General features: G+C 41.5%; 2 protein-coding genes across 2 annotated transcripts; both read right to left on the bottom strand.

Moving 5' to 3' along the window:
• Window positions 1-245: 245 nt before the first annotated feature.
• On the bottom strand, window positions 246-3717 carry LOC106587174 (zinc finger protein SNAI2). Its single transcript, XM_014175254.2, has 3 exons — window positions 2482-3717; window positions 980-1591; window positions 246-845 (listed from the first exon to the last, which is right to left on the bottom strand). The coding sequence occupies exons 1-3, from the start codon at window positions 2567-2569 to the stop codon at window positions 664-666; spliced, it is 882 nt and encodes a 293-aa protein (XP_014030729.1). The 5' UTR covers window positions 2570-3717; the 3' UTR covers window positions 246-663.
• A 306-nt stretch (window positions 3718-4023) lies between these two features.
• On the bottom strand, window positions 4024-22304 carry LOC106587268 (B-cadherin). Its single transcript, XM_014175509.2, has 16 exons — window positions 22040-22304; window positions 21511-21622; window positions 11497-11738; window positions 11122-11262; window positions 10868-11023; window positions 10629-10773; window positions 10350-10522; window positions 10112-10240; window positions 9816-10001; window positions 8018-8262; window positions 7741-7883; window positions 7411-7635; window positions 7101-7319; window positions 6843-6973; window positions 5149-5289; window positions 4024-4963 (listed from the first exon to the last, which is right to left on the bottom strand). Exons 1-16 carry the CDS (start codon window positions 22088-22090, stop codon window positions 4757-4759), a joined length of 2646 nt encoding a protein of 881 aa, XP_014030984.1. The 5' UTR covers window positions 22091-22304; the 3' UTR covers window positions 4024-4756.
• Between the last annotated feature and the right edge of the window lie 748 nt (window positions 22305-23052).

Genomic DNA, 23052 nt, shown 5'->3' with positions numbered 1-23052 from the left:
CACAATGCCATGAAATAGTCGTAAAGTTGGAACGTGCCGAGTCACTGATAGCAAAGTGATAACATGTAGTCCTAGTACTCTACTTGTGTACTCTTCAGCAGACACTCAGCATTTGTTTTGATTTTAGAAAAGTGGGTTTCTTCAATATTTTTTTACTTAGACTAGGGCTTGTGTTTTCATCTCAGTGGTTCATGTCTCACATGATTATGCATGTTTTCATATTTAGGCATAATACAAGGCAATTGTAAAAAAAAAAAGAATGATATTTATTGTTTTTAAACAAAGTTCATACAAAATGGTATACTCCAGCTATACATTTCCTCAAAAGGCACAGGTAACACAATCAAATACTTCAAGGCTTTTACATTTCAAGTATTTTTGGCAGCATGCGATAACAACTTTTGTCATTTTTTTCTTGATGTCAAACAACTACTTCATATGTTAAATATATGACATAAGAAAGTCTTTGGACACGGTCCATTGTGCTTATTTCATGAGCTTGATATGTCGGAGAACAAAAACACACAGTAGTCAGAGCTCCGTGTCACTAATAGCAGTCTATTTCCAGTGCTTTGTGAGGGAAGTCTGATTTTAGTAGAACCAGACATAGTCTAGGCAAGTAGGCAACAGGCACAGAGTGGGCAGCACTGGCAGTAAATGGCATCAGGACAGTGGGGAGCAGCCAGCCTCTTCATGCTTGGAGAGCAGAGATATCCTGGAGAAGGTTTTGGAGCAACTCTTGCACTGGTATTTCTTGATGTCAGAGTGTGTCTGTAGGTGTGCTCGGAGGTTGGAGCGGTCAGCAAACGCCCTGCTGCAGTGTGGGCAGGAGAAGGGCTTCTCACCTGAAAAAAGGAATTGATCAACTCAGAGCCCTAGTGGGTAACTGAATATGGGACGGTGTGAAGTCTAGCTCAATTCATGAAGCAGGTGAATAAAGGTAAAAAGTGTTGCCGGCTGTACATTACTCTGTCCGTACCTGTATGTGTGCGAATGTGTCCCTGGAGCAGCCAAGGCCTGGAGAAGGCCTTCCCACAGAGCTTGCAGACGCAGGGCAGTGTGTGTGTTCGGATATGCATCTTCAGAGCTCCCAGACTCACGTACTCCTTGTCACAGTACTTGCAACAGAAGTACTTGTGACACTGCCACTCACAGTGCAACTGCCTGTGCTTGGCCAGCCCAGAGAAGGTGAAGTAGGCTTTGTGGCAGTCAAAGCATTCAAAGCGCTCCTGACTAACACCAGAGTGGACAAGGCCCAGGAGGGGATTAGGCATGCTGCCCCTCTCCTCCAGGTGTCTGAAGTCCTCTGAGAGCAGGAAGGTCTGGGGTTCCATGGTTCCCAGGGACTTAAGTCCAGACTGTGAGTCTCTTAGCGAATTGTTGTGAGACACTGACAGGGGGTAGGTGATTTCCTGTGTTGAGCTATGCAGGGACAAGCTGGTGTCCCTTGAAGGCAGCCTGTCTACCTTGGGAGAGAGCATGGAGGCTGGTGTGGGGATGAGACTTGGCCCTGGCAGCCAACCCTCCAGGGGCTGAGGAGTGCTAGGGATGTAACAGGGTACCTCAAGCTGGACCAGGCTGGTGTGGAGAGCTGTAATGACACAAACACCATTTTATGTTAAAACTGTTTTACAAGTAAGCGCAAATGTTTTAATCATGCTCTATGAGAACAATTAGGTATAATTTAGTAATACGTTAAAACGTATAGTTAAACATTTGACATTAATTTACAATATTAGGAGCAGTCTTAAAGTACTGAGGGACTGTATTGTGCATATCGATTTGCATAACTTCCAAAGTTCCAATGCATTCCCATAGCATAGCCAACTGCCACTATTCAATTTTCCTTACAAAAAACTCATCTGATTTCAGTCACATACATTTTCTTTTCCACTTCTATAATGGTAATCTTGACAGTTCAATACAGGAGGGTGGGAGGCTAGCTCGCTTTAAGGGGTGAATTGGAACAAAAACACAGACCTAAGGCACATTTCGGGGGTAAAAGGAGCCTCGAAGGGCACTACATTAGCCTCTTGAACGCGCTTAATAGGACCCTTCAGATCCCAGAAGGAGGGACTAATAATAAACTCTTCTTTTGTGTGACAGATTTTGCACCTGCTAAACTCCAAAACCGCATTTGATGTATTCTATTCCAAGGTATCAGTTTAACCCATCATTATTTACTTTCCTATAACGAAAATAATTTTAGACTATGCTGAAATCATATTGTTTGAGTTATAGGCCTAGTGTGTTCAATTACTCAAAGCAAAAATACAATTCCTTTTTAAAATGGGCTATGAATGGAATAAAATAAATAACGATAAATTCATATTTTTTTTATGAAATAATGCAAGATATAGCCAACAGACAAAATAGCAAAGGTATTCACATTGGTATTTTATTTTTTATAGAACTAGATGAGAATATATAACACAACGATAGAAACGTATAATTTAAGTAGATTTTAAAAGTTAACTGTACCGTCTGCTTTTGAATCCAGAATTCCATAGTTTGGCTTCTTATTAGTGAGATGTTTCTTCACCAGAAAAGACCTTGGCATCTTTATCATATAGCTCTGTTATTGATGAGTCTGCAGAGCCGCAATAATGTAACAAGTGAGTGCTCGTTGAGTAGGATGACCTGTTGAATAAATAGCTGTTACTTGGAGGCTGTCTTTTGCCTTGCATTCTTCAGTGGAGTGGAGAGAGTCAGGTGCAGCGGTCGCTGAGAATTAGCATACACACCCTGTCGGACCAATTAGAATGAAAGGACAAGTGCATGGGGGCGGCACCTCTGCGTCGATCAGCATACCCCAACAAAACAGGTGCATCGCAACACAGTAGTCTGCAAGCCCGTAGACACGCGATCTGAATTTGCCCTGCCTGGCTGGCTTTAGAATTTGTCAAAAAATATTGCCTAACCGGTATTTATTTTTCTATACTCGTTTTTCTTTATTCTACAAACTTTCTCATGGTATAGCAAAAAATGTCAAATGAATGTGCTTTTTGGTTGAACTAGCCTACAAAAACTTCCTACACCGTCAAAACACGTGCTCAAAGTCCAGACCTATGATTAGGCCAAATGACGGTGTTAATTTGAATGAAAGCACTTTTTTGGTATCCTATGCTTAGTTTTATAAAAAGACAAACTTGAAGTGTTACGTGAGAGGCTCCTTGTCTATTATTCTCAGTTTCTTTCCATGTCTCATTTGAAAGGTTTGGAAACCAAGAGTATTCCTGGACCAGTCATTTTCCATTCCATGAAGTGCATCCTATTGAGGCAGCCAAACTTGCGTTCAAGGAGGGGAGGTCAGTGGGGTAGACAACTTAAAGCAACCAACCTTAACTGTTTTTTATTTTTGATGTGTAAAAGTATTCACTTGCTTGAACAGATCACTGTGGAAAAGAATACAAATACAATGACCCTAACCACCAACTCCTTAAGGCTAAGACAAAACAAATAGTTTAAAATTGCACATTGCGCCTTAAATCACATGCATGAGTAAATGTCTAAGGTAGCCTATAAATGGTTTGAGCCCTGCTGATTCCTTTATTTATTTAACTAGGCAAGTCAGTTAAGAAATTCTTATTTTCAATGACGGCCTAGGAACAGTGGGTTAACTGCCTTGTTCAGGGGCAGAACAACAGATTTGTACCATGTCAGCTCGGGGTTTGATCTTGCAACCGTTCGGTTATTAGTCCAACTCTCTAACCACTAGGCAACCCAGTGGTATACGTATACCAGTGGTATACGGACTGATATGACACAGCTATGACAAGACACATTTTTATTGCTCCAATTACATTGGTAACCAGTTTATAATAGCAGTAAGGCACCTCAGGGTTTTGTGGTATATGGCCAATAAGCCACGGCTAAGGGCTCTGTCCAGGCACTCCGTGTTGCATCGTGCATAAGTACAGCCCTTAGCCGAGTTATGTTGGCCATATACACCACACCCCCTCCAGCCTTATTACTTAAATATAATTTGTACAATCTGTTCTGCGGGACAAGGAAATGCCATCATTCATTGACCAAGACCTGTTTTATTCAATTGTCGCCATCTAGTGTCTCAGCTGTGAATTTGAATAATTGAGCTCAAAATAAGACAAATTACAATGTATTTAATACAAATATTCACATCCATCATTGTACCAAAAGGATATCTTTAATTTAAAAAAGCAGAACTGTAATAAAATAAAAAGCAGAACTGTGAGCTTCTTCAGGAAAAAAAAATATAATTAGTGATTAATATGATTAAAATGAAAAGGAATAAAACAACCCAAACTTAGTTGTTTATCAAACATTTTTAAAAGCATTTATTGAGCTTGATAATTAATCTCAGTTAACAAAAACATCGTAAGGCTGATTTGGCTTTCAGTAACTTCAATTTCATGCCAAAGGATAGTCATATAAAAAAAAAAGAACTTCGATACGACGCCAAAAGAAGCATATTAAATTCAAGTACAATCTGGGGTTGTTAAGAGTCCATTAGAAAGAACTGCTGAATTGTGTAAAATCCATGTCAACATCCTGCTAGTGCAGAGCCAAGAGTATGCCACCCTCCCCATGCTGAAGACGAGCATTGAACACATTTTTTCTAAAATGGTCCCATGTCTGCACAAATCAAATTGCCAAACTGTAAATGTGCCCGAAACGCATAAAAAGGGGAAATAAAGAAAAGGTCTTCAGTTTACAGACCAAAGTGTGGAGAACCGGACAGTTTCCAAGCAAAAAGGTTTAGTGGCTGACTGACTTCTCAATCCTCTCCTCCTCCGTACATGTCAGACAGCTTCTTGAAGCGCGGGCCCCACTCTTGAAGGAGGTCGTAGTCCTGGTCGTCTCCTGAGCTGGAGGAGTTGAGGGAACTGAGGGAGCCAGCCTCAGAGCCACCTCCTTCATAGTCAAACACCAGGAGGGAGTCGTAGGGAGGAGCAGTGGGGTCGTTGTCAGCTGCCTTCAGGTTCTGGTCAACAGAAAGATTACATTTTACCACCTTGGTGAATATACAGCACAAATTCTAAACATGCAAACTGACATTATCCATGTCAAATCTAGTTATTTCCATGACAAATCGTCTCCAGAAGACCTAGATATGACCTTAACTGTGCATTCTACTCATAGTAGAAATCAGTTCAAGACTTTACTCACATCATCAATGAAGTTGCCAATGTCGGCTGGGTTGGCGGGTCGTGGACGATACTCTGGCCGGGCCATGGTTGGAGCGATGTCATTACGGAAAACATCAGGACGGTTATCCAGACCTCTGTGCAGAACGCTCAAGTCGAAATCCTGAAGGTGGAAAGATGTACAGACACATTATATTACAAGACCAGAAACAAAAACATTGAGTGACAGATGCAATGGTTTGCAATAACATGTACATCACAATCACAAAAAAAATGGACCCTTGGGAAAGCCTAGTCCAGGGTTCGTCAACCATGTTTGGTCTCGGGCCAAATTTTTTCTGAGCCAACAGTCGGCAGGCTAGAACATAGTAAATATATAATATTAGCATAATTAATTGACCTACACAACAAATGTAACATGTTTAACACATGATTATTACATAAACTGTGACAATAAAATAATTTTGATCTGATTAAGCTCAAAAATCAGTCTATTCAATTATTTGTCAATTTCTGTGCGTTGATTGGTGGAAGAAAAAAAAAGTCTACGTAGCCTACACTACTTTTTTTAACATTAACATTTGTTCAGAACAATTTGCTTGATAGCAAGATAAAAGGTCGATCTCAAGGTATCAAGGTGGCTAATGAAAATCGAAGTTGATAAGAATGTACAGAGAGATGCGTTCATCTTTTCCCAATGCCAAGCCAGTGTGTCTTATTTGCAGTGAAAATAACGCTGTATGCAAATAATTAAATCTCAGACGTAATTATGAATCTAAGCATAACTTTCAGTGCCCTTCCGCCCCATAGAGGCCAGACGCAAACATTTTTAATTGTTAACTGCAAGCTGCACAGCTTTTTGCGGACATATTCTGTAACTTAAAACAGGTTATATCTGTGGGAAGTGGGAAACAGTCATGGAGAAATTTGAGTTCTTTACTAGGAAGCTGGAGTTGTTCGATTTGGACTTGTCATCTGGAAGGCTACTGCACCTCAGCACACTGAAGACACGACAGGCAGAGGGACCAGGCCGCAGCATTGTCAGAGGTGATGGAAGATTTCACCAAGCAGCTGAGACAACACTTATCCACCAGATTTGAAGACTACAGCATGCCAAAGGATATCATTGCGTTTGTACGTAATCCTGTCAGTCCGCCCAGGTGGAGAATTCTCCCCCCTTGCTAAAAAAAAACGATACCCTTGCTGGATGAGGCCACAAAACAAACTGAGCTGATTGAATTCCAGACATCGAGCCAAATAAGGGATGCGCTCAGGAGTGCCGAGTCCCTGTGTGCGTTTTGGCTGGCATGCTCAGAGGAATACAGCACAATAAAGAAACATGCATTTTTTTGCGCTAACAATGTTTGGATCGACTTACACCGGAAAGTCCTCATTTTCCTCTATGAACGCAATATACTCAGGACAGGAACCGGCTTTCACAAAGTTAATCGAGGACTGCCTGCACATCAAAATCAGATTAATCCATCAAACCCGACATCCACAAGATTGTGTCAGAGGGGAAATGCAACTTTAATTAAGTAACTTAGTGGCCTATATGACTGCATTTAGTAAATACTAATATTGTGAGAGCTTATCCAGGGACATATCAAGCTGACAGTATGTTCTGTTTGGTCTGTCGAAAAACAATTTGAGACAGTTGGGGAACCCTGGCCTAGTAGGCTTGTTCTGAGCTAGTCTGGTGAGCTCTCCCCTCACCTGGTCATCCTCGCCACCTCCCTCCTCGTCATAGTAGTAGATGTTGTCCCTGACATCGTCCTCCTGCAGCAGAGGCTCCTTCTTCTCGCCACCTCTCTTCCTCAGGAACATGAGCAGCAGAAGAGACAACACTGGAGCACAACAAACACAGGGCCTTAACACTAGCACTTCACTGTGTATTAACAATTACATATGTACGCGTCGAGGACAGCATTTACTAAACACTTTAGTGCCGGGTTAAACAAATTAACAACTTACATAGGAGTAGTAAGACTGCTCCTAGAATTCCCAGAATGCTAGAGATGCCGAAGCCTGCTACAGCTTTATCGGAGCACTGGACATCCGCTCCTTTGCAGTCACAGACGGAGGCCTGGATGGTGCTGTCATGGTGCAGGCCCTGGTTGTCAGACACTCTCAGGACAACCGTGTAATCTCCACTGTCCAACATAGTCTTCAGAGTCAGGATAATGCCAGTCTCTGAAATGGAAAATGGGTAACATTGAACAACGCAATTGTTTTAAAAAAAGGGGGAAATAGTACTGTAGTTCTGGGAAAAATCAATGCATACTTGTGTCGTTCATTCTGGCAGTCCAGTTAGAATGGGACGACCCCTGAAGCTGTACGGTGTATGGAGCAGTGAAGCCCGCACCATCTTTATCAGTGACTGACAACAACTGTGGGGAGGACTCCTTGTTGCAGACCCTGATCACACTCTCGTCAATGGTTGGAGCATTATCATTCACATCCTCCAGCTCTATGATAAGGGTGCCAGTGCCAGTTGCCGGGATTTCATCTGCAAATCCAAATTAGAGCACTGTCACTCAAAGGGTCAAGTTCAGGGTGTGGTCATTTACTAAATTTTAAATATTAACATTAGAAAAAGGGAAAATTTAAATACCGTTGTCGATGCCCAGAACAATAACAGAGTATTTGTTGTCTTGGACAAAAGTGGATTCTCTGTCCATGAGGCTCTTGACTTTGATCAGCCCAGTGTCTTTGTTGATACTGAGCCATCCAGCATTATCATTGCGTATCTTGTATCTGTGTAGTAAATGTAACAAAATGAATTAAATAAAAAAAGAGCATTGCTTACAACCTGTACAGTCATCACTTGAAAAAAAATGTCCCTCTTTAAATTGTACAAAACATAATTGTAAATGAAGTTCTAATCTTACGTGACTTTCTGATTCCTTGCGGTGTCTGGGTCTGTGGCTGTGTACAGAACCAGGTCACTGTCAACAGGGAGGTCCTCAGGTTTCCTGATAATCTTCTCCACTGGGGTGAAGACTGGAGCTTCATTCACATCCTCCACATTCACTACAACAGTAGCAGTGGAGGTGGGCATGCTGATTGTGAATGGGACTTCATTCTGCACAGTGACCAGCAGAGTGTACTTGTTGTTCTTCTCAAAGTCAAGCGGCTGTGTTGAAAGAATAGAAAAGCCCATCAACATAGGAATCCTTCAGACATTATAGAATCAGGATAATGGTGTTTATATCTACAAGCATACTCTCCCCTACACATTTATATGGACAGCGTAGCCAAAACATTTTATTTGGCTCCTTACTCCAGGATTTTTTGTCAGATGTTTCATATGAAGCAACGGTACAAAACATAACTTTTTATTGAGGGTATTTTCATAAATATCCATTTGACCATTTATAAATAAAAGCACTTTATGCATCTTGTCCCCCCCTAAGTCATAGGTATTTCTACAAATTCAGAGTATTAAAAAGTAGTCAAAGTTGAGTATTTGGTTCCATATTCCTCGCACGCCATGACCAAGTCAGGCTTGCAACTACAAACTTGGATGCATTTTCAGTTTGTTGTGCCCAATAGAAATGAATGGTAAATAAGAATCACTATTGTAAATAAAAATGTTTCTGAACAACTTTACATTATGTGGATGCTACCATGATTACAGATAATCCTGAATGAATTGTGAATAATGATTAGTGAGAAAGTGAGGCAAAAAGTTCATACCCCCAAAACATGCTAAACTCTCACCATTCCCAATAAACATTTTTTTTTGGGGGGGGGGGGGGGGGGTAATGCAATTCATCCCTCGAACTCTCATCGTGATTCAAGTCATTCATGATTATCCATAATAAAAAATGGTAGCATACAAACAAATGTAGAAGGGTTTAGAAACATTACATTCTTATTTACAATAAAAGAGACAATACATTATTTGCCATGCATTTCTATAGACCCCTTTCTGTGTTTGCTACACGAGGGTAATATGCAAAGAAAGTTGGTGGCCTTATAGAACACCAGCAACAAAAAAAAGCCTATATTTACATGCTCCTTATGAGTGCATTTCAAACTACTTATAGATAAAAAAAATTTAAAAAGGATTTTAAGACTCATATGAATGCCCTGTTTAATATAATGTTTGTGTCATTGCAAATCAACTGCATTATATATTTAACACAACCAGTAAAATGGCTCTTTGGCTAGCTTTTGCTACAGCATATCATAGAGCGTTAGTATTCTATCTAACAACTGCTGCATCCAAAATTGTTATTTTGCAAAGTTCACAACCAAATATAATCTTAGTGACTGTTCAAGGAAGAACCAAAACATTGTAAGTGTATGAGAACCCCAAAAAGTTTATTTAGAAGTAATAAAAAGTTGAATCTAGGCCATATCGAACGGGTGCAGATGGCGATGGCTTTATTACTGCCGCCAAAAGTCGTGAGCATCTGGGCGCGACGTCAAATAAAAAAAGGTGATGTGTACTGTTGGCTCATATGAAACATTGGATCTCTAATTTTTAAAAAATGCTAGAATATAGAGTCAAATTAAAACGTTTTAGCGTCACTGTCCAAATAAATACGAAGGGGAGTGCAAATTGCTTCTTCCAGGAAATCATTCCAGAGTAGCAGCTAAAAAGCTATATTAACAGGCTGCTTTTGCTACGCCTCCAGTGTAGCAGCTCAAATGCATCTATAGGAGAGGATTTCAACATACCTTGGCTGTTGTAATGATGCCCTCCAGCTTGCTAGGGCCTGTGCTCACGTTGAAAAGGCCTTGAGGGTCCCCGTCAACTATCTTGTAGGTGGTGGCCCAGGCAGAGGAGTGAGGCTCATCTCCATCAGTCACTGGCATTTTCACCACCAAGGCATCCACTTTATTCTCTGGGACTGACACGGTGTACTGCAAAGGAGAGAAGCATGATTATAAAGCAACAAAGAAAGGGCAATTCCATTGCGTGTTAAAACAGTTGTAAGTCTTCAATTTTAAATTGTCTTCAGAAATGTGCTTACCGAAGGCGTCACAAACTGTGGCGCGTTGTCATTGCTGTCCGTTAGTGTAATGATGGCTTTGCCAAAGCTGGTAAGGCCATTTCCCTCCATATCGGCAGCTTGGATTGCCAAAGTATATTTGGGAATTTTCTGAAACAAATTAAGTAGCAAATTAAGTCAGGGTCACAAATGTAACGCAAGTAGAATGTACACAATGAATAAATTATTGACAAGACTATTGATTTGAAAAGAGACCAACCTCTCTGTCCAACCCAGGTGCATTAACCCGAATCCCTCCAGTCACAGGGTTGATGACAAACATGTTGGGGCTTGGTAGTGGAGGCTCCTGACTGAGAATGGTGTATCTGACATCAGAATTGGCAGAGCCCTCCTCATCAGCATCAGTGGCCGTTACCTGCATGACCTCGTCACCTAAACAGAGTGAGAATAAAAATGTAAATTCTGAATCGTCCTAGCATAATTTTCCTTAAAAGAAACATTGTTAAGCATCGTAAATACTGAGTGTGTGTGAACATACCTGGTTTTGATGCTTCAGGAACTGTTCCCATAAATGGATCTTGGGTAAATACAGGTTTGTTGTCATTCATATCGATGACTTTCACAATGATCTCCATGGGATCCTCAGCTATACCTGCACCCACTGCAACAGCATGGGCTAGGAGCTATAGAGAAAGGTAACGACAAACAGTTTAAAACTACATATAAATCAGTTTTCAATTAAGTCAAGGGAAGAAAATTAGGATACACAAACCGTACAATGTATTTGTCTTTTTTCTCCCTGTCCAAGGGCTCGGTCACATAGAGATTCCCAGAGTTTTTGTCCACAGTGAAGATTCCCACAGGAGGTAGGTCTGCCCCAGTGCCAGTGATGCTGTACTGGATCTTCACCTCTTTATCATTGTTGGACCTGATCTGGTTTACAAGGATAATAGAACTCACGTCAATGACGAAATATCCAACACTGATATTAGAGTAACGGAAAAACGATCCTTAACCTACAAGACACTTACCTGCACCATAATCTTGGGGAAGGGGCCTCGGTCATTCTCTGGGAAGTTGATGGGAGGAATGACCCAGTCCCTCTTCCTTCTTTTCAGACCTCCTGAAGACTTGGGGAAGTTCAGAACAGGTAGAGACAGACTTGCTCCTGGCTGTGGAATTGAAACAAACCATGAAATATCAAGTCCATGGTTTGACAAGCACCAAAATACATAGAGTATTTTACAAAAACTGCAATCAAACTTCAAATTGACCAGAAAAAAAAATCTGTTTCAATTACAGAATATTTCCAGCTATACATGTCATTGAAAACACTTCCAGAGATGCAGTTTCCCATCTATCCACTAGAGGACACCATAGTCTCATTAATTTAACCAGTCGTATACCTTGGGCTGGGTGGTCATCTCATGGTGATTGTGGTGGTGGCCATGTCTGGCCTCATGCAGCACTCTGACTGGAACCGTGATCTTCTTGCCCTTGGACTGGGTAGAGACATAGACCTCCTTATGTCCATTATGCAGAGTCAGCCCCCTCTCCAGTTTCAGCGTCCCGTCGCCATCTACTTTGAAGTGTGAATCCTCGGAGTGAAAGAGAAAGCTGGTGCGGCTGGTGCAGTCATCAAAAACCACTGCAAGGTGAAAGGTGGTCGGAGGAGATTTTAAAAGTAATATGCATGTGGGCTTAAAAAGTAAACATTGAAAGCACCGTCACAATCTCAATTTCTAACATCAGTGGGTTCTTGATGAACTGATAAAGCTCCACCACACTCTCAGTAAATGTATAAATGGAATACTGGTCATAGTAACAAAGCAGCAAAATGGCCTTCTAAAAAAACCTAGGCCTAGTCGCCTCATGATCGCAGTCCTGATCTGCTGCAAAGACATAATGCAGGGCTTATTATTTACACAATGTAAAAAACACACGTCTGACTTGCAAAGGAGTAAATTGACCCATATCCTCATGTAACTATTAACATGACATGTATAACTAGTACTGTGCAACTTAGAACAATATACAATGTACCAGGTAGAGATTAATTAAGCTGTCATGGTATACAAGTAGTCTACCAGAATCATCCTGTGTGGACAGAGAGCAGAGTTGACTTGCCCAGCCCTGGGTTGAGACTCAAGGACAGGCAGGCAGCAACATCTGGTTTCACATGACTACTATAAACATCCTGAGGCATAGGCCTAGCTCTACAAAGAGGTCTGAATGTCTCATTATGCCCCTAATATTTCACAAAAGAAGTTGATTGAGTATTATTTAGAAACCCCAAATCAATACACCTCTTTCCAGCCTAATGAACTGGCTAAATGTTATGCAGAAAATGTGCAATGACACACAAAGCAAGAAATGTGTGGTTGAGAAAGATATGGAAGTGTGGTTTTCAGAAGTAAAACTGAACTGGATGTATGCCACAGTAGCCACTTCTGCTCATTCTATTGATAGTTAGGTACTAGAGAATCAGGTAGGTAGAGGTACAGCAACTACCACTCTTTAGGCAAGATGGCGGTCGTCAGATTTGAACAAATTAAAGAAAGATGTACAGTGGGGGGGAAAGTATTTGATCCCCTGCTGATTTTGTACGTTTGCCCGCTTAAAGAAATTCAGTCTATAATTTTAATAAGTTTATTTGAACAGTGAGATACAGAATAACAAAAACAAAAATCTAGAAAAACACATGTCAAAAATGTCATAAAATGATTTACATTTTAATGAGGGAAATAAGTATTTGACCCCTCTGCAAAACATGACTTAGTACTTGGTGGCAAAACCCTTGTTGGCAATCACAGAGGTCAGACGTTTCTTGTAGTTGGCCACCAGGTTTGCACACATCTCAGGAGGGATTTTGTCCCATTCCTCTGCAGATCTTCTCCAAGTCATTAAGGTTTCAAGGCTGACGTTTGGCAACTCGAACTTTCAGCTCCCTCCACAGATTCTCTATGGGATTAAGGTCTGGAGACTGGCTAGGCCACTCCAGGACCCACTCCTTTGTTGCCTTGGCCGTGTGTTTTGGGTCATTGTCATGCTGGAATACCCATCCACGACCCATTTTCAATGCCCTGGCTGAGGGAAGGAGGTTCTTACCCAAGATTTGACGGTACATCGTCCCTTTGATGCGGTGAAGTTGTCCTGTCCCCTTAGCAGAAAAACACCCCCAAAGCATAATGTTTCCACCTCCATGTTTTACGGTGGAGATGGTATTCTTGGGGTCATAGGCAGCATTCCTCCTTCTCCAAACACGGCGAGTTGAGTTGATGTCAAAGAGCTCCATTTTGGTCTCATCTGACCACAACACTTTCACCCAGTTGTCCTCTGAATCATTCAGATGTTCATTGGCAAACTTCAGATGGGCATGTATATGTGCTTTCTTGAGCAGGGGGACCTTGCGGGCGCTGCAGGATTTCAGTCCTTCACGGCGTAGTGTGTTACCAATTGTTTTCTTGGTGACTATTTGACAAGATCGTCCCGTGTAGTTCTGGGCTGATTCCTCACCGTTCTCATGAGCATTGCAACTCCATGAGGTGAGATCTTGCATGGAGCCCCAGGCCGAGGGATATTGACAGTTCTTTTGTGTTTCTTCCATTTGAGAATAATCGCACCAACTGTTGTCACCTTCTCACCAAGCTGCTTGGCGATGGTCTTGTAGCCCATTCCAGCTTTGTGTAGGTCTACAATCTTGTCCCTGACATCCTTGGAGAACTCCTTGGTCTTGGAATCTGATTGATTGCTTCTGTGGACAGGTGTCTTTTATACAGGTAACAAGCTGCGGTTAGGAGCACTCCCTTTAAAAGTGTGCTCCTAATCTCAGCTCGTTACCTGAATTAAAGACACCTGGGAGCCAGAAATCTTTCTGATTGAGAGGGGGTCAAATACTTATTTCCCTCATTAAAATGCAAATCAATTTATAACATTTCTGGCATGCGTTTTTCTGGATATTTTTGTTGCTATTCTGTCTCTCACTGTTCAAATAAACCTACCATTAAAATTAGACTGATCCTTTCTTTGTCAGTGGGCAAATGTACAAAATCAGCAGGGGATCAAATACTTTTCCCCCCACTGTATGTGGTAAAGCTGAAGTCCAGCGCAACAAAGAACATTAGGGGCCTCCCAGGTGGCACAGCTAGCACTGCGATGCAGTGCCTTAGACCACTGTGCCACCAGAGATTCTGGGTTCGAGGCCAGGCTCTGTCGCAGCCGGCCGCGACCGGGAGGTCCATGGGGCGACGCAGAATTGTCCCAGCATCGTCCGGGTTATGGAGGGTTTGCCCCGGCAGGGATATCCTTGTCTCATCGAGCACTAGTGACTCCTGTGACGGGCCGGGCGCAGTGGACGCTGACCAGGTGTTTCCTCCGACACATTGGTGCGGCTGGCTTCCGGGTTGGATGTGCATTTTGTCAAGAAGCAGTGCGGCTAGGTTGGGTTGTGTTTCGGAGGACGCATGGCTCTCGACCTTTGCCTCTCCCGAGTCCGTACGGGAGTTGCAGCGATGAGACAAGACTGTAACTACCAATTGGATACCACGAAATTGGGGAGAAAATAATAAAACATAAAAAAAACCCAAAAAAACAGGCCACCTGTAACAAAAACATTTGTTTTACAACTGGCTGTCTCATTTTCGTTGGTGGTAAATCAGGCCTAACTAACACTTGTGTCATCTGCAAACTTGATGTGGTTGGCTACGCAGTCATGGGTGAACAGGAGGGGGATAAATGGAGATTATCGTGACTCAATGGTCAGGTGGTATTTGACTGCGGGCATGCCTCATTACTGCCGGTGTGGCAGTAATACGGCCACCACAACAGCCCTAGGTATAGCCCACTGACCATATGAACTGAAAATGTCTTTGGTACACAATTAGTCTAGCTAGGCTATACTCAAATTAAACAAATTCTAGTAATTGCCTTTGAGTGTGGACTGTATTATTATGCAAACTGGATGTTCTGTTCCATTATGCTACACTCCAAACTTTCTATCCATGACTCAAGGAGAGAACGTATAGGCTTAGGTGATGAATAGCCTAGTAACAGGGCATTTTCATAAACAATAGCCTGACATTACCTTTAGCTACAGAATCTCACCACCTCCCCTGTCAACAGTTTAATGATACACGTTTTGTGAAAACATGTTACAGTCGATGTTCCCAAACAGATTTCACTTGTTTCCCAAATTAAGCACTGGGTAGCTGCAGAAACTGGGTTGGAGAGCCAATGGCATAGAGTTTGGGCGGAATATCACCTGTCACACAGCAAAAGGCTGCATGCTCCTCAAACAGTGACTGTTGCAGAGTGAAACTAGTGTTCTTATAAACCCAGACATTTCTATATGCAATCACGTGAAAGCAGAGTTGGTTGCCGCTAAAAACAGGACGATCCCAGCTGCTACTATATGTATTTCTCAGCTGCTAATATTAAGCCGGAGCAGACTACCTGGCAGGAGTGAAAAACGAACTGCGGGAAAGTGGCCTCCAGTCACTATTCAAGTGCATACAGATGACATCTATTTTTTCTCCTGCCAATTTGATAATGAACCATTCTAAAGCAAAACAAATTTGACATTTTTGTAAAAGACAAGATTAAATTGAGAATAGTCTGATGGGTGAAAATATGATCTCTTGAGAGAACAGTGTGTGCAGCCGGAGGAAAGCTTTTTAGAACTTTATCAAATAATTAATAACCTATAGTCGCATCAGGGGTCGATTTAGAGTGCAGATTTCTTTCAGAATATTCAAAACGCAGACCATCAAACAAAAAACTGCATTTCAAACCATGTCACCTGCGTTTATTGAAAGTCAGTGTTTTTTGCTACAATAGAGTGATCAGGGACGTGCAATTATAGTTTTCCCACACAAAACAGTGTCACACGACAGAATATAGCTTCATTTTGATCAGATGAGAACAGAAGTGCAATGCTATTTGGCTAGCAGCCATATAAGGAAATGAGCTTACAATTAAAAAGCAAGGACGATGCATGGCCATCATATATAAGATATTTATCATAGAATGTAGCCAGCTACATTTTATGTTTTGCTTGAAGTTAATCTTGCATTTAAGATAAAGTAGGCTACAATGAAAGAACTGGAGAAAAGTAGCTACACGGTCAAATAACCGTTTGTGAATTCTCATTGGAGTGGAGAAGTGGAAATTAAGCACAAAATTAGTCCGAGGCCGAGCACAAATTACAATAAGAATTTTAGATAAGTATTTTTCTGCGTTTTATAAATGCATAAGCATTCTTTTTTTTACAGTGTGAAAATGCATAATTCTGAATTGAGACCCCTGATCACGCAGCCCATATAAACTCAGCAAAAAAGGAACATCCACTCACTGTCAACTGCGTTTATTTTCAGCGAACTTAACATGTGTAAATATTTGTATGAACATAAGATTCAACAACTGAGACAAACTGAACAAGTTCCACAGACATGTGACTAACAGAAATTGAATAATATGTCCCTGAACAAAGGAGGGGGGGGGGGGGGGTTCAAAATCTAAATTAAGTCAGTATCTGGTGTGGCCACCAGCTGCATGTTAAACCGGAGTAGACTACCTGGCTGGAATGAAAAACAAACTGCAAAAAAGTGGCCTCCAGTTGCTATTCAAGTGCATACGGAAACCATGTATTTTTTCCCTTGCCAATTTGATAATGAACCATTCTAAATCAAAACAAATGACATATTAGTAAAGACAAGATTAAATTGAGAATAGTCTGAAGGGTGAAAATATGATCTCGAGAACAGCATGTGCAGCCTGAGGCAAGCTTTTTTTGCGACTTTTTCAAATATTCAATAGCCTATAGTCGCATCAGGGGTCCATTTCGAGTTCAGAAATCTGCATTTTAACCACGTCACCTGCGTTTTATATTGGAAGTCGTGTTTTTTGCTTCAATAGAGTGATCAGGGATGTGCAACTATAGTTTACATTCACACAAAACACATTAGTGTCACATTTGGCAGAGAATAGCTTCATTTTCAGATGACAAAGTGCAACGCTATTTGGCTAGCAGCCATATAAGTAAAATGAGCTTAGTGAACTTTTTGGCAAAAACAATGCATGGCCATCATATTTTGAATGCTACATTTCCTACTGTTTTGCTCGAAGTCAATCTTGCATTTTTTTCCCCCAGAGAAAAATAGGCTACACTGAGAAAAGTACTGGAGTAGCTTTACAGTCGAATGCCCGTTCGTGAATTCTCGGAGGGGAGATGTGCAAATTAAGCACAATCTGCTGGCCTAGGTGAGGACTTGAGTGAACAGGGAGTACAGGAGGGGACTAAGTACACACCCCTGAGGGGCCCGTGTTGAGGATCAGCATGGCAGATGTGTTGTTGCCTACTCTTATCACCTGGGGCAGCCCGTCGGGAAGTCCAGGATCCAGTTGCAGAGGGAGGGGTTTAGTCCCAGGGTCCTTAGCTTAGTGATGAGCTTCATGGGCACTATGGTGTTGAACACTGAGCTGTGGTCAATGAACAGCATTCTCACATAGGTGTTCCTTTTGTCCAGGTGGGAAAGGGCACTGTGGAGTGCGATTGCATCATCTGTTGGAGTGGTATGCGAATTGGAGTGGGTCTAGGATAACCGGGAAGATGCTGTTGATGTGAGCCATGACCAGCCTTTCAAAGCACTTGATGGCTACCGACTTGAGTGCGACGGGGCGATAATCATTTAGGTTACCTTCGCTTCCTTGGGCACAAGGACTATGGTGGTCTGCTTGAAACATGTAGGTGTTACAGACTCGGTCAGGGAGAGGTTGATAATGTCAGCGAAGACACTTGGTTCGCGCATGCTTTGAGTACAAGTCCTGGTAATCCGTCTGGCCCCGCGGCTTTGTGAACGTTGACCTGCAAAGGTCTTGCTCACTTCAGCTACCGAAAGCGTTATCACAGTCATCCAGAACAGCTGGTGCTCTCATGCATGCTTCAGTGTTTGCCTCGAAGCAAGCACAAAGGCATTTAGTTCGTCAGGTAGGCTCGAATCACTGGGCAGCTCGCATCTGGGTTTCCATTTGTAGTCCGTAATAGTTATCAAGCGATGCCACATCCGACGAGCGGCAGAGCCGGTGTAGTAGGATTCAATCTTAATCCTGTATTGACGCTTTGCTTGTTTGATGGTTTGTCTGAGGGCATAGCGGGATTTCTTATAAGCATCCGGATTAGTGTCCCGCTCCTTGAAAGCAGCAGCTCTAGCCTTTAGCTTGATGCGGATGTTGCCTGTAATCCATTGCTACTGGTTGGGATATGTACATACGGTCACAGTGGGGACGACGTCGATGCACTTATTGATGAAGCCAATGACTGAGGTAGTAGACTCAATGCCATTGGATGAATCCCGGAACATACTCCAGTCTGTGCTAGCAAAACAGTCCTGTAGCGTAGCATCCGCATCATCTGACCACTTCCGTATTGAGCAAGTCACTGGTACTTCCTGCTTTAGTTTCTGCTTGTAAGCAGGAGGATAGAACTATAGTCAGATTTGCCAAATGGAAGGTGGGGGAGAGCTTTGTATCCATCTCTGTGTGTGGAGTAAAGGTGGTCTAGGATTTTTCCCCCCCCCCCGGTTGCATGTGACATGCTGGCAAAAAATTGGTATAACTGATTTAAGTTCACCTGCATTAAAGTCCCCGGCCACTAGGAGCGCTGCTTCTAGCTGAGCATTTTCTTGTTTGCTTATGGCCTTATAGAGTTGGTTGAGAGCGGTCTTAGTGCCAGCATCGGTCTGTGGTGGTAAGTAGACAGCTACGAATAACATAGATGAGAACTCTTGGTAGATGGTGTGGTCTACAACTTATCATAAGGTACTCCACCTCAGGCGAGCAATACATCGAGACTTCTTTAATATTAGACATTATTATTGACAAAAAGACACACCCTCAACCCTCGTCTTACCAGACGTAGCATCTCTGTTCTGCCGGTGCATGGAAAATCCCGCCAGCCCTATATTATCCGTGTCGTCGTTCAGCTACGACTCGGTGAAACATAAGGTATTACAGTTCTTAATGTCCCGATGGTAGGATAATCATAGGTCATCAATTTTATTTTCCAATAATTGCATGTTAGCCAGTAGAACAGATGGCAGTTTACTCACTCGCCTACAGATTCTCAGAACGCAGCCCGATCTGCGCCCTCTTTTCTTCACGCAAATGACAGGGATTTTTGAAACATATTTAACTAGGCAAGTCAGTTAAGAACAAATTGTTATTTACAATGACGGCCTAGGAACCATGGGTTAACTGCCTTGTTCAGGGTCAGACCGACAGATATTTACCTTGTCAGCTTGGGGATTCGATCTAGCAACCTTTCGGTTACTGGCCCAACACTAACCACTAGGCTACCTACCTGCGCCTGGTCCCGAACAGTATAGCCTTCTCAGATTCGTTAATAAAGGAAAAAGCTTCTTCCAGTTCATGGTGAGTAATACCTGTTCTGATTTCCAGAAGTTATTTTTGGTCATAAGAGACAGTAGCAGCAACATCATGTTCAAAATAAGTTTTAAAAAATTAAAAAGAAGTTAAATGCAACAACAAAAAAAGAATCAAAACAGCACATTTGGTCAGGAGCATATAAGACGTCAGCCATCCTCTTCGGCGCCATCTTAACATTCTTCATATTATGAGCCATGTCTTACCTTGTTTCAAAGTAGCCTAGCCAAAGTCCCACCATAGAAACGTGGAGGCAATTATTTTACAAAGACTTCCTCATACGCCATTGAAACCAGCATTTCTCTCCTGTTCTATTGGTTTTCATATCAACTTTCTTTGTCGAGAATCCAAAAGGCACAATCCTAGTCATATTTGTGAACCCATCCTAGTTGTTAAATCTTCAGATTTCCCCTTTCTAAGTTTAACAGATGATCATCTTGATCCCATATGGAATCGCTCGCATCAGGTGCACTGTTTAGAACAAGGTTTTCCTGCGAATTGCAATGGACATTTTTTGAAAATGACAATTTACATTGGCTGCTTCATTACAGGAGTTAAATGTTAATATAGCCTTTTTGCTATGAGATGATAGGCTTGCTAATGTTGCATGTTTCAATTAAGAGCTTAACGATAGGTTGCTATACAAAAGGGATTGATTAAGGCATCATTTCTCATTTCCTATTGATATACATTATTCATTTGTAATATGCTGTCAGTTGATGTGAATGACAATCAATCAATGTCAGAAGTCACTCAGAGGAATCTAGGCCGGCCTAATGGTTGTTCCAGGAAGTCTAACCAGTTTTACTCTACTGATCAAATCAGAGCTTGTGCCAGTTAAACTACGAGATTTAGCATGTCTCATCGATGAGCTCACTCAGTCTGGTCAACCTCCTTACAATGACAAAACAGCCTTCAATTAAGTCACAACTTGTTTGAAGCATAATTAAAAGCCACAACAATACAAATCTAGCATACTAAATTGGTCACACAATTGTAAGTGAGACTTTGCTTTCTTAGCAAAGTAAAGGTGTGAAAATCCCTCCATTATGCGGGACAGACAAAACACCACAATGCTATTGTAAACAAACTATGACTGAAAAAAGTTCCATGCCATATTTGCCAAGTAACGTACAGGGTCGTCTTGCCAGCCGCACCTCAACAAACAGTTACAAAGGCCTATCAAAGGGAGTTACTGACGAGTCAATTCTTTACATAGAAACAAAGCAGCACTTGAATGTGAAAACTAACCAGCCTTGTATTTCATGATATGTTGTGCCGTTAAACAGGTGACAATATTGGGCACACCAAATCGAAAATCAATTGTTGTCAGCAAGTTCACTCACCAAATCGCTCTAAATTAATTTTGTGAGTCACAGTGGAATTTCATAGAGAAGCCAAAGACAAGGCCCACTTTCATAGCAAAACCTGAAAGAACCTAAAAACAATGTGTGCTCAGTGGTTTGTATGTACAATAAACAGCTGTGCACAGTTTGATTAGGAATCACGAAGGCTCTCTGGGGAGACTGAACAAATATTTAAACACAAAATACTTCCAATTGAACCACTTCCGACAAATTTAACAATGGATACACATTTGTCAATGTGTACTGAAATATTCAGATCAGTACACTCTCTGCTGTGAATAAAACTAAAAATGTATTATTTAGTGATGACATTCATGTAAAATTCTTAGGTCTTATGCAGCGTTCAAAACAACTGGGACTCGGAAAAATACGAGGTCAAATCATGACGCCAGTGATTCTCAGGTTGGAGCTCTTGAAAGAGGCCCGAATAGGAATTTTGAGTTGGAAGACATTTCAAATAGATATTTCCCAGTCGGAGCTCGTTTTTTTCCCCCTAGCTTTGAACGCACTGAAGTTAGATATTTCCCATTTCCCAGTTGTTTTGAACACGGCGTTAGCGTATGACGGAGCAAAAATGTTTTGACAGCGAGGAAGCTACCATTAGTTAGTTCTTACCTTTTCCTAGTCTCCGGCCACTTTGTAAGTGATTTCTTTCCACTTTGAAAATGTATATTTCTGAATTGAAACCTGGTAGACATGTTGACTCCGACGACCCTGGTTTGAAAGCCTTACAAAAGGAAATAAGTCAATTGTATTATTTATAAAATCAACTGCACAAGGTCATACAATAAATATTCACCAGATTACCATAGAAATGCATTTATACTAATCATAATGACCACTCATTACTATTGATCTTCACCCGATTGCGAAATGTGGCATATGTATAATAAAAACTCCGAATAATAACATATCCTGGTGCGTTAACCTGGTAATTAAGCAAATAACCGACAAACGCAACGCTGGCTAAAACAAAAACACCCGACAAATCATGAAAACGTATCATAAATACGTTTTTAAATAAGACCTGTAGGCGGAACCAGATAACGTTACTGGTTCGGACTATACTAGCCAACGTATTCCCAGGTAAATGGCGTTGCCTACATCGCGTGTTAATTTAGAGTGAAATAAAAAAATATCTTACCTGGAGAAATAATATTAATACGCCCAACTCCACGAACCAAAATGCCCCCATTTGTTTTGAATAATTTTTGGATAGTCGTTCCACCAATAGTAACAAGTAATCCCTTTACGTGTAGATGAGAAAAGTCTATTTTTCAAACGTGTGCTTTCTGGGTTGTCGGTTAAGTGAGAAATGAGCTTCAGCAGGTAGTTTCTGGGGAGTGACCTCGCGCATCCGCTCGCTCCAAGTATGGGCATGGGAGAAGAACGGCTCCTTATACCCGCACCTATGAAACACAGGTAAATTGTCATAATCCAGAAACCCACAGCAGGGTCCTATGTGCCAAATAATTACACAATAATGTGAGAATTCCGATCGAGAGGAAAAGCACTGATGAGGAAGAATGGGTTCAGGATCAAACACGGATGTCAGTCATTCCATTTCATGATCAAAGTAGTTTCAAACAAAACACAGCAACACTGACAATAATTTCACAGACTTGAGCAGTCTATATTTGTCAAAAGCTATAATTTGTCAAAATAAGCTTTACATTTTAACAAATGACTGATAAATACATATAGTTTAATCATGGTAAAACATAATAATAAGGGATAGTTTAAACATTTCCAGTCAGCATAACATATCAGTACTAAAATGATGTATTGTAGATGGGTTTTACTCTACCACCTTTGGTTTTCTGTGGACCTGATTGGCTACAAATACAGGAACAATTGCAGCAGGAAGTCCTCCATGCATCTTCTTTATCACATCTCCATGGTGGCAGAACAACATTAAATCCTCTGCTTGCTTTAGAGTCCCAGCAGCCTTGTGAAGCAATTGTTGAATGATAAGTCTATGGTTTCACTATGTAGAACCAAAGACGTCCTATAGACCTAGTCTTTGGTAGTAAGTAACGTTTCAATTAAATTATTAAGATATGGGGAGACTGGCCTGTTGGAGAAAATAAAAGTGCTTGAGGGTTCCAAAGGGAAGGGAAAGTATGACATGCAAGATATTTCTTTATCCATTCAATC

Source organism: Salmo salar, chromosome ssa26, assembly GCF_905237065.1.
Source record: "Salmo salar chromosome ssa26, Ssal_v3.1, whole genome shotgun sequence".
Classification (NCBI taxonomy): Eukaryota; Metazoa; Chordata; class Actinopteri; order Salmoniformes; family Salmonidae; genus Salmo; species Salmo salar.
This window is presented reverse-complemented; position numbering and strand designations above follow the sequence as displayed.

Excerpts from the sequence above, each read along its gene's own strand:
- LOC106587174 (XM_014175254.2), bottom strand. The coding sequence starts at position 2,569 with ATGATAAAGATGCCAAGGTCTTTTCTGGTGAAGAAACATCTCACTAAT. Across the intron at positions 1,592-2,481 it reads TCTGGATTCAAAAGCAGACG|CTCTCCACACCAGCCTGGTC; the intron begins GTACAGTTAACT and ends GTGTCATTACAG. Across the intron at positions 846-979 it reads ACACATTCGCACACATACAG|GTGAGAAGCCCTTCTCCTGC; the intron begins GTACGGACAGAG and ends TCCTTTTTTCAG.
- LOC106587268 (XM_014175509.2), bottom strand. The coding sequence starts at position 22,090 with ATGGGGGCATTTTGGTTCGTGGAGTTGGGCGTATTAATATTATTTCTC. Across the intron at positions 11,024-11,121 it reads TCCCCAAGATTATGGTGCAG|ATCAGGTCCAACAATGATAA; the intron begins GTAAGTGTCTTG and ends CTTGTAAACCAG. Across the intron at positions 6,974-7,100 it reads AGCAGTCTTACTACTCCTAT|TGTTGTCTCTTCTGCTGCTC; the intron begins GTAAGTTGTTAA and ends GTTGTGCTCCAG.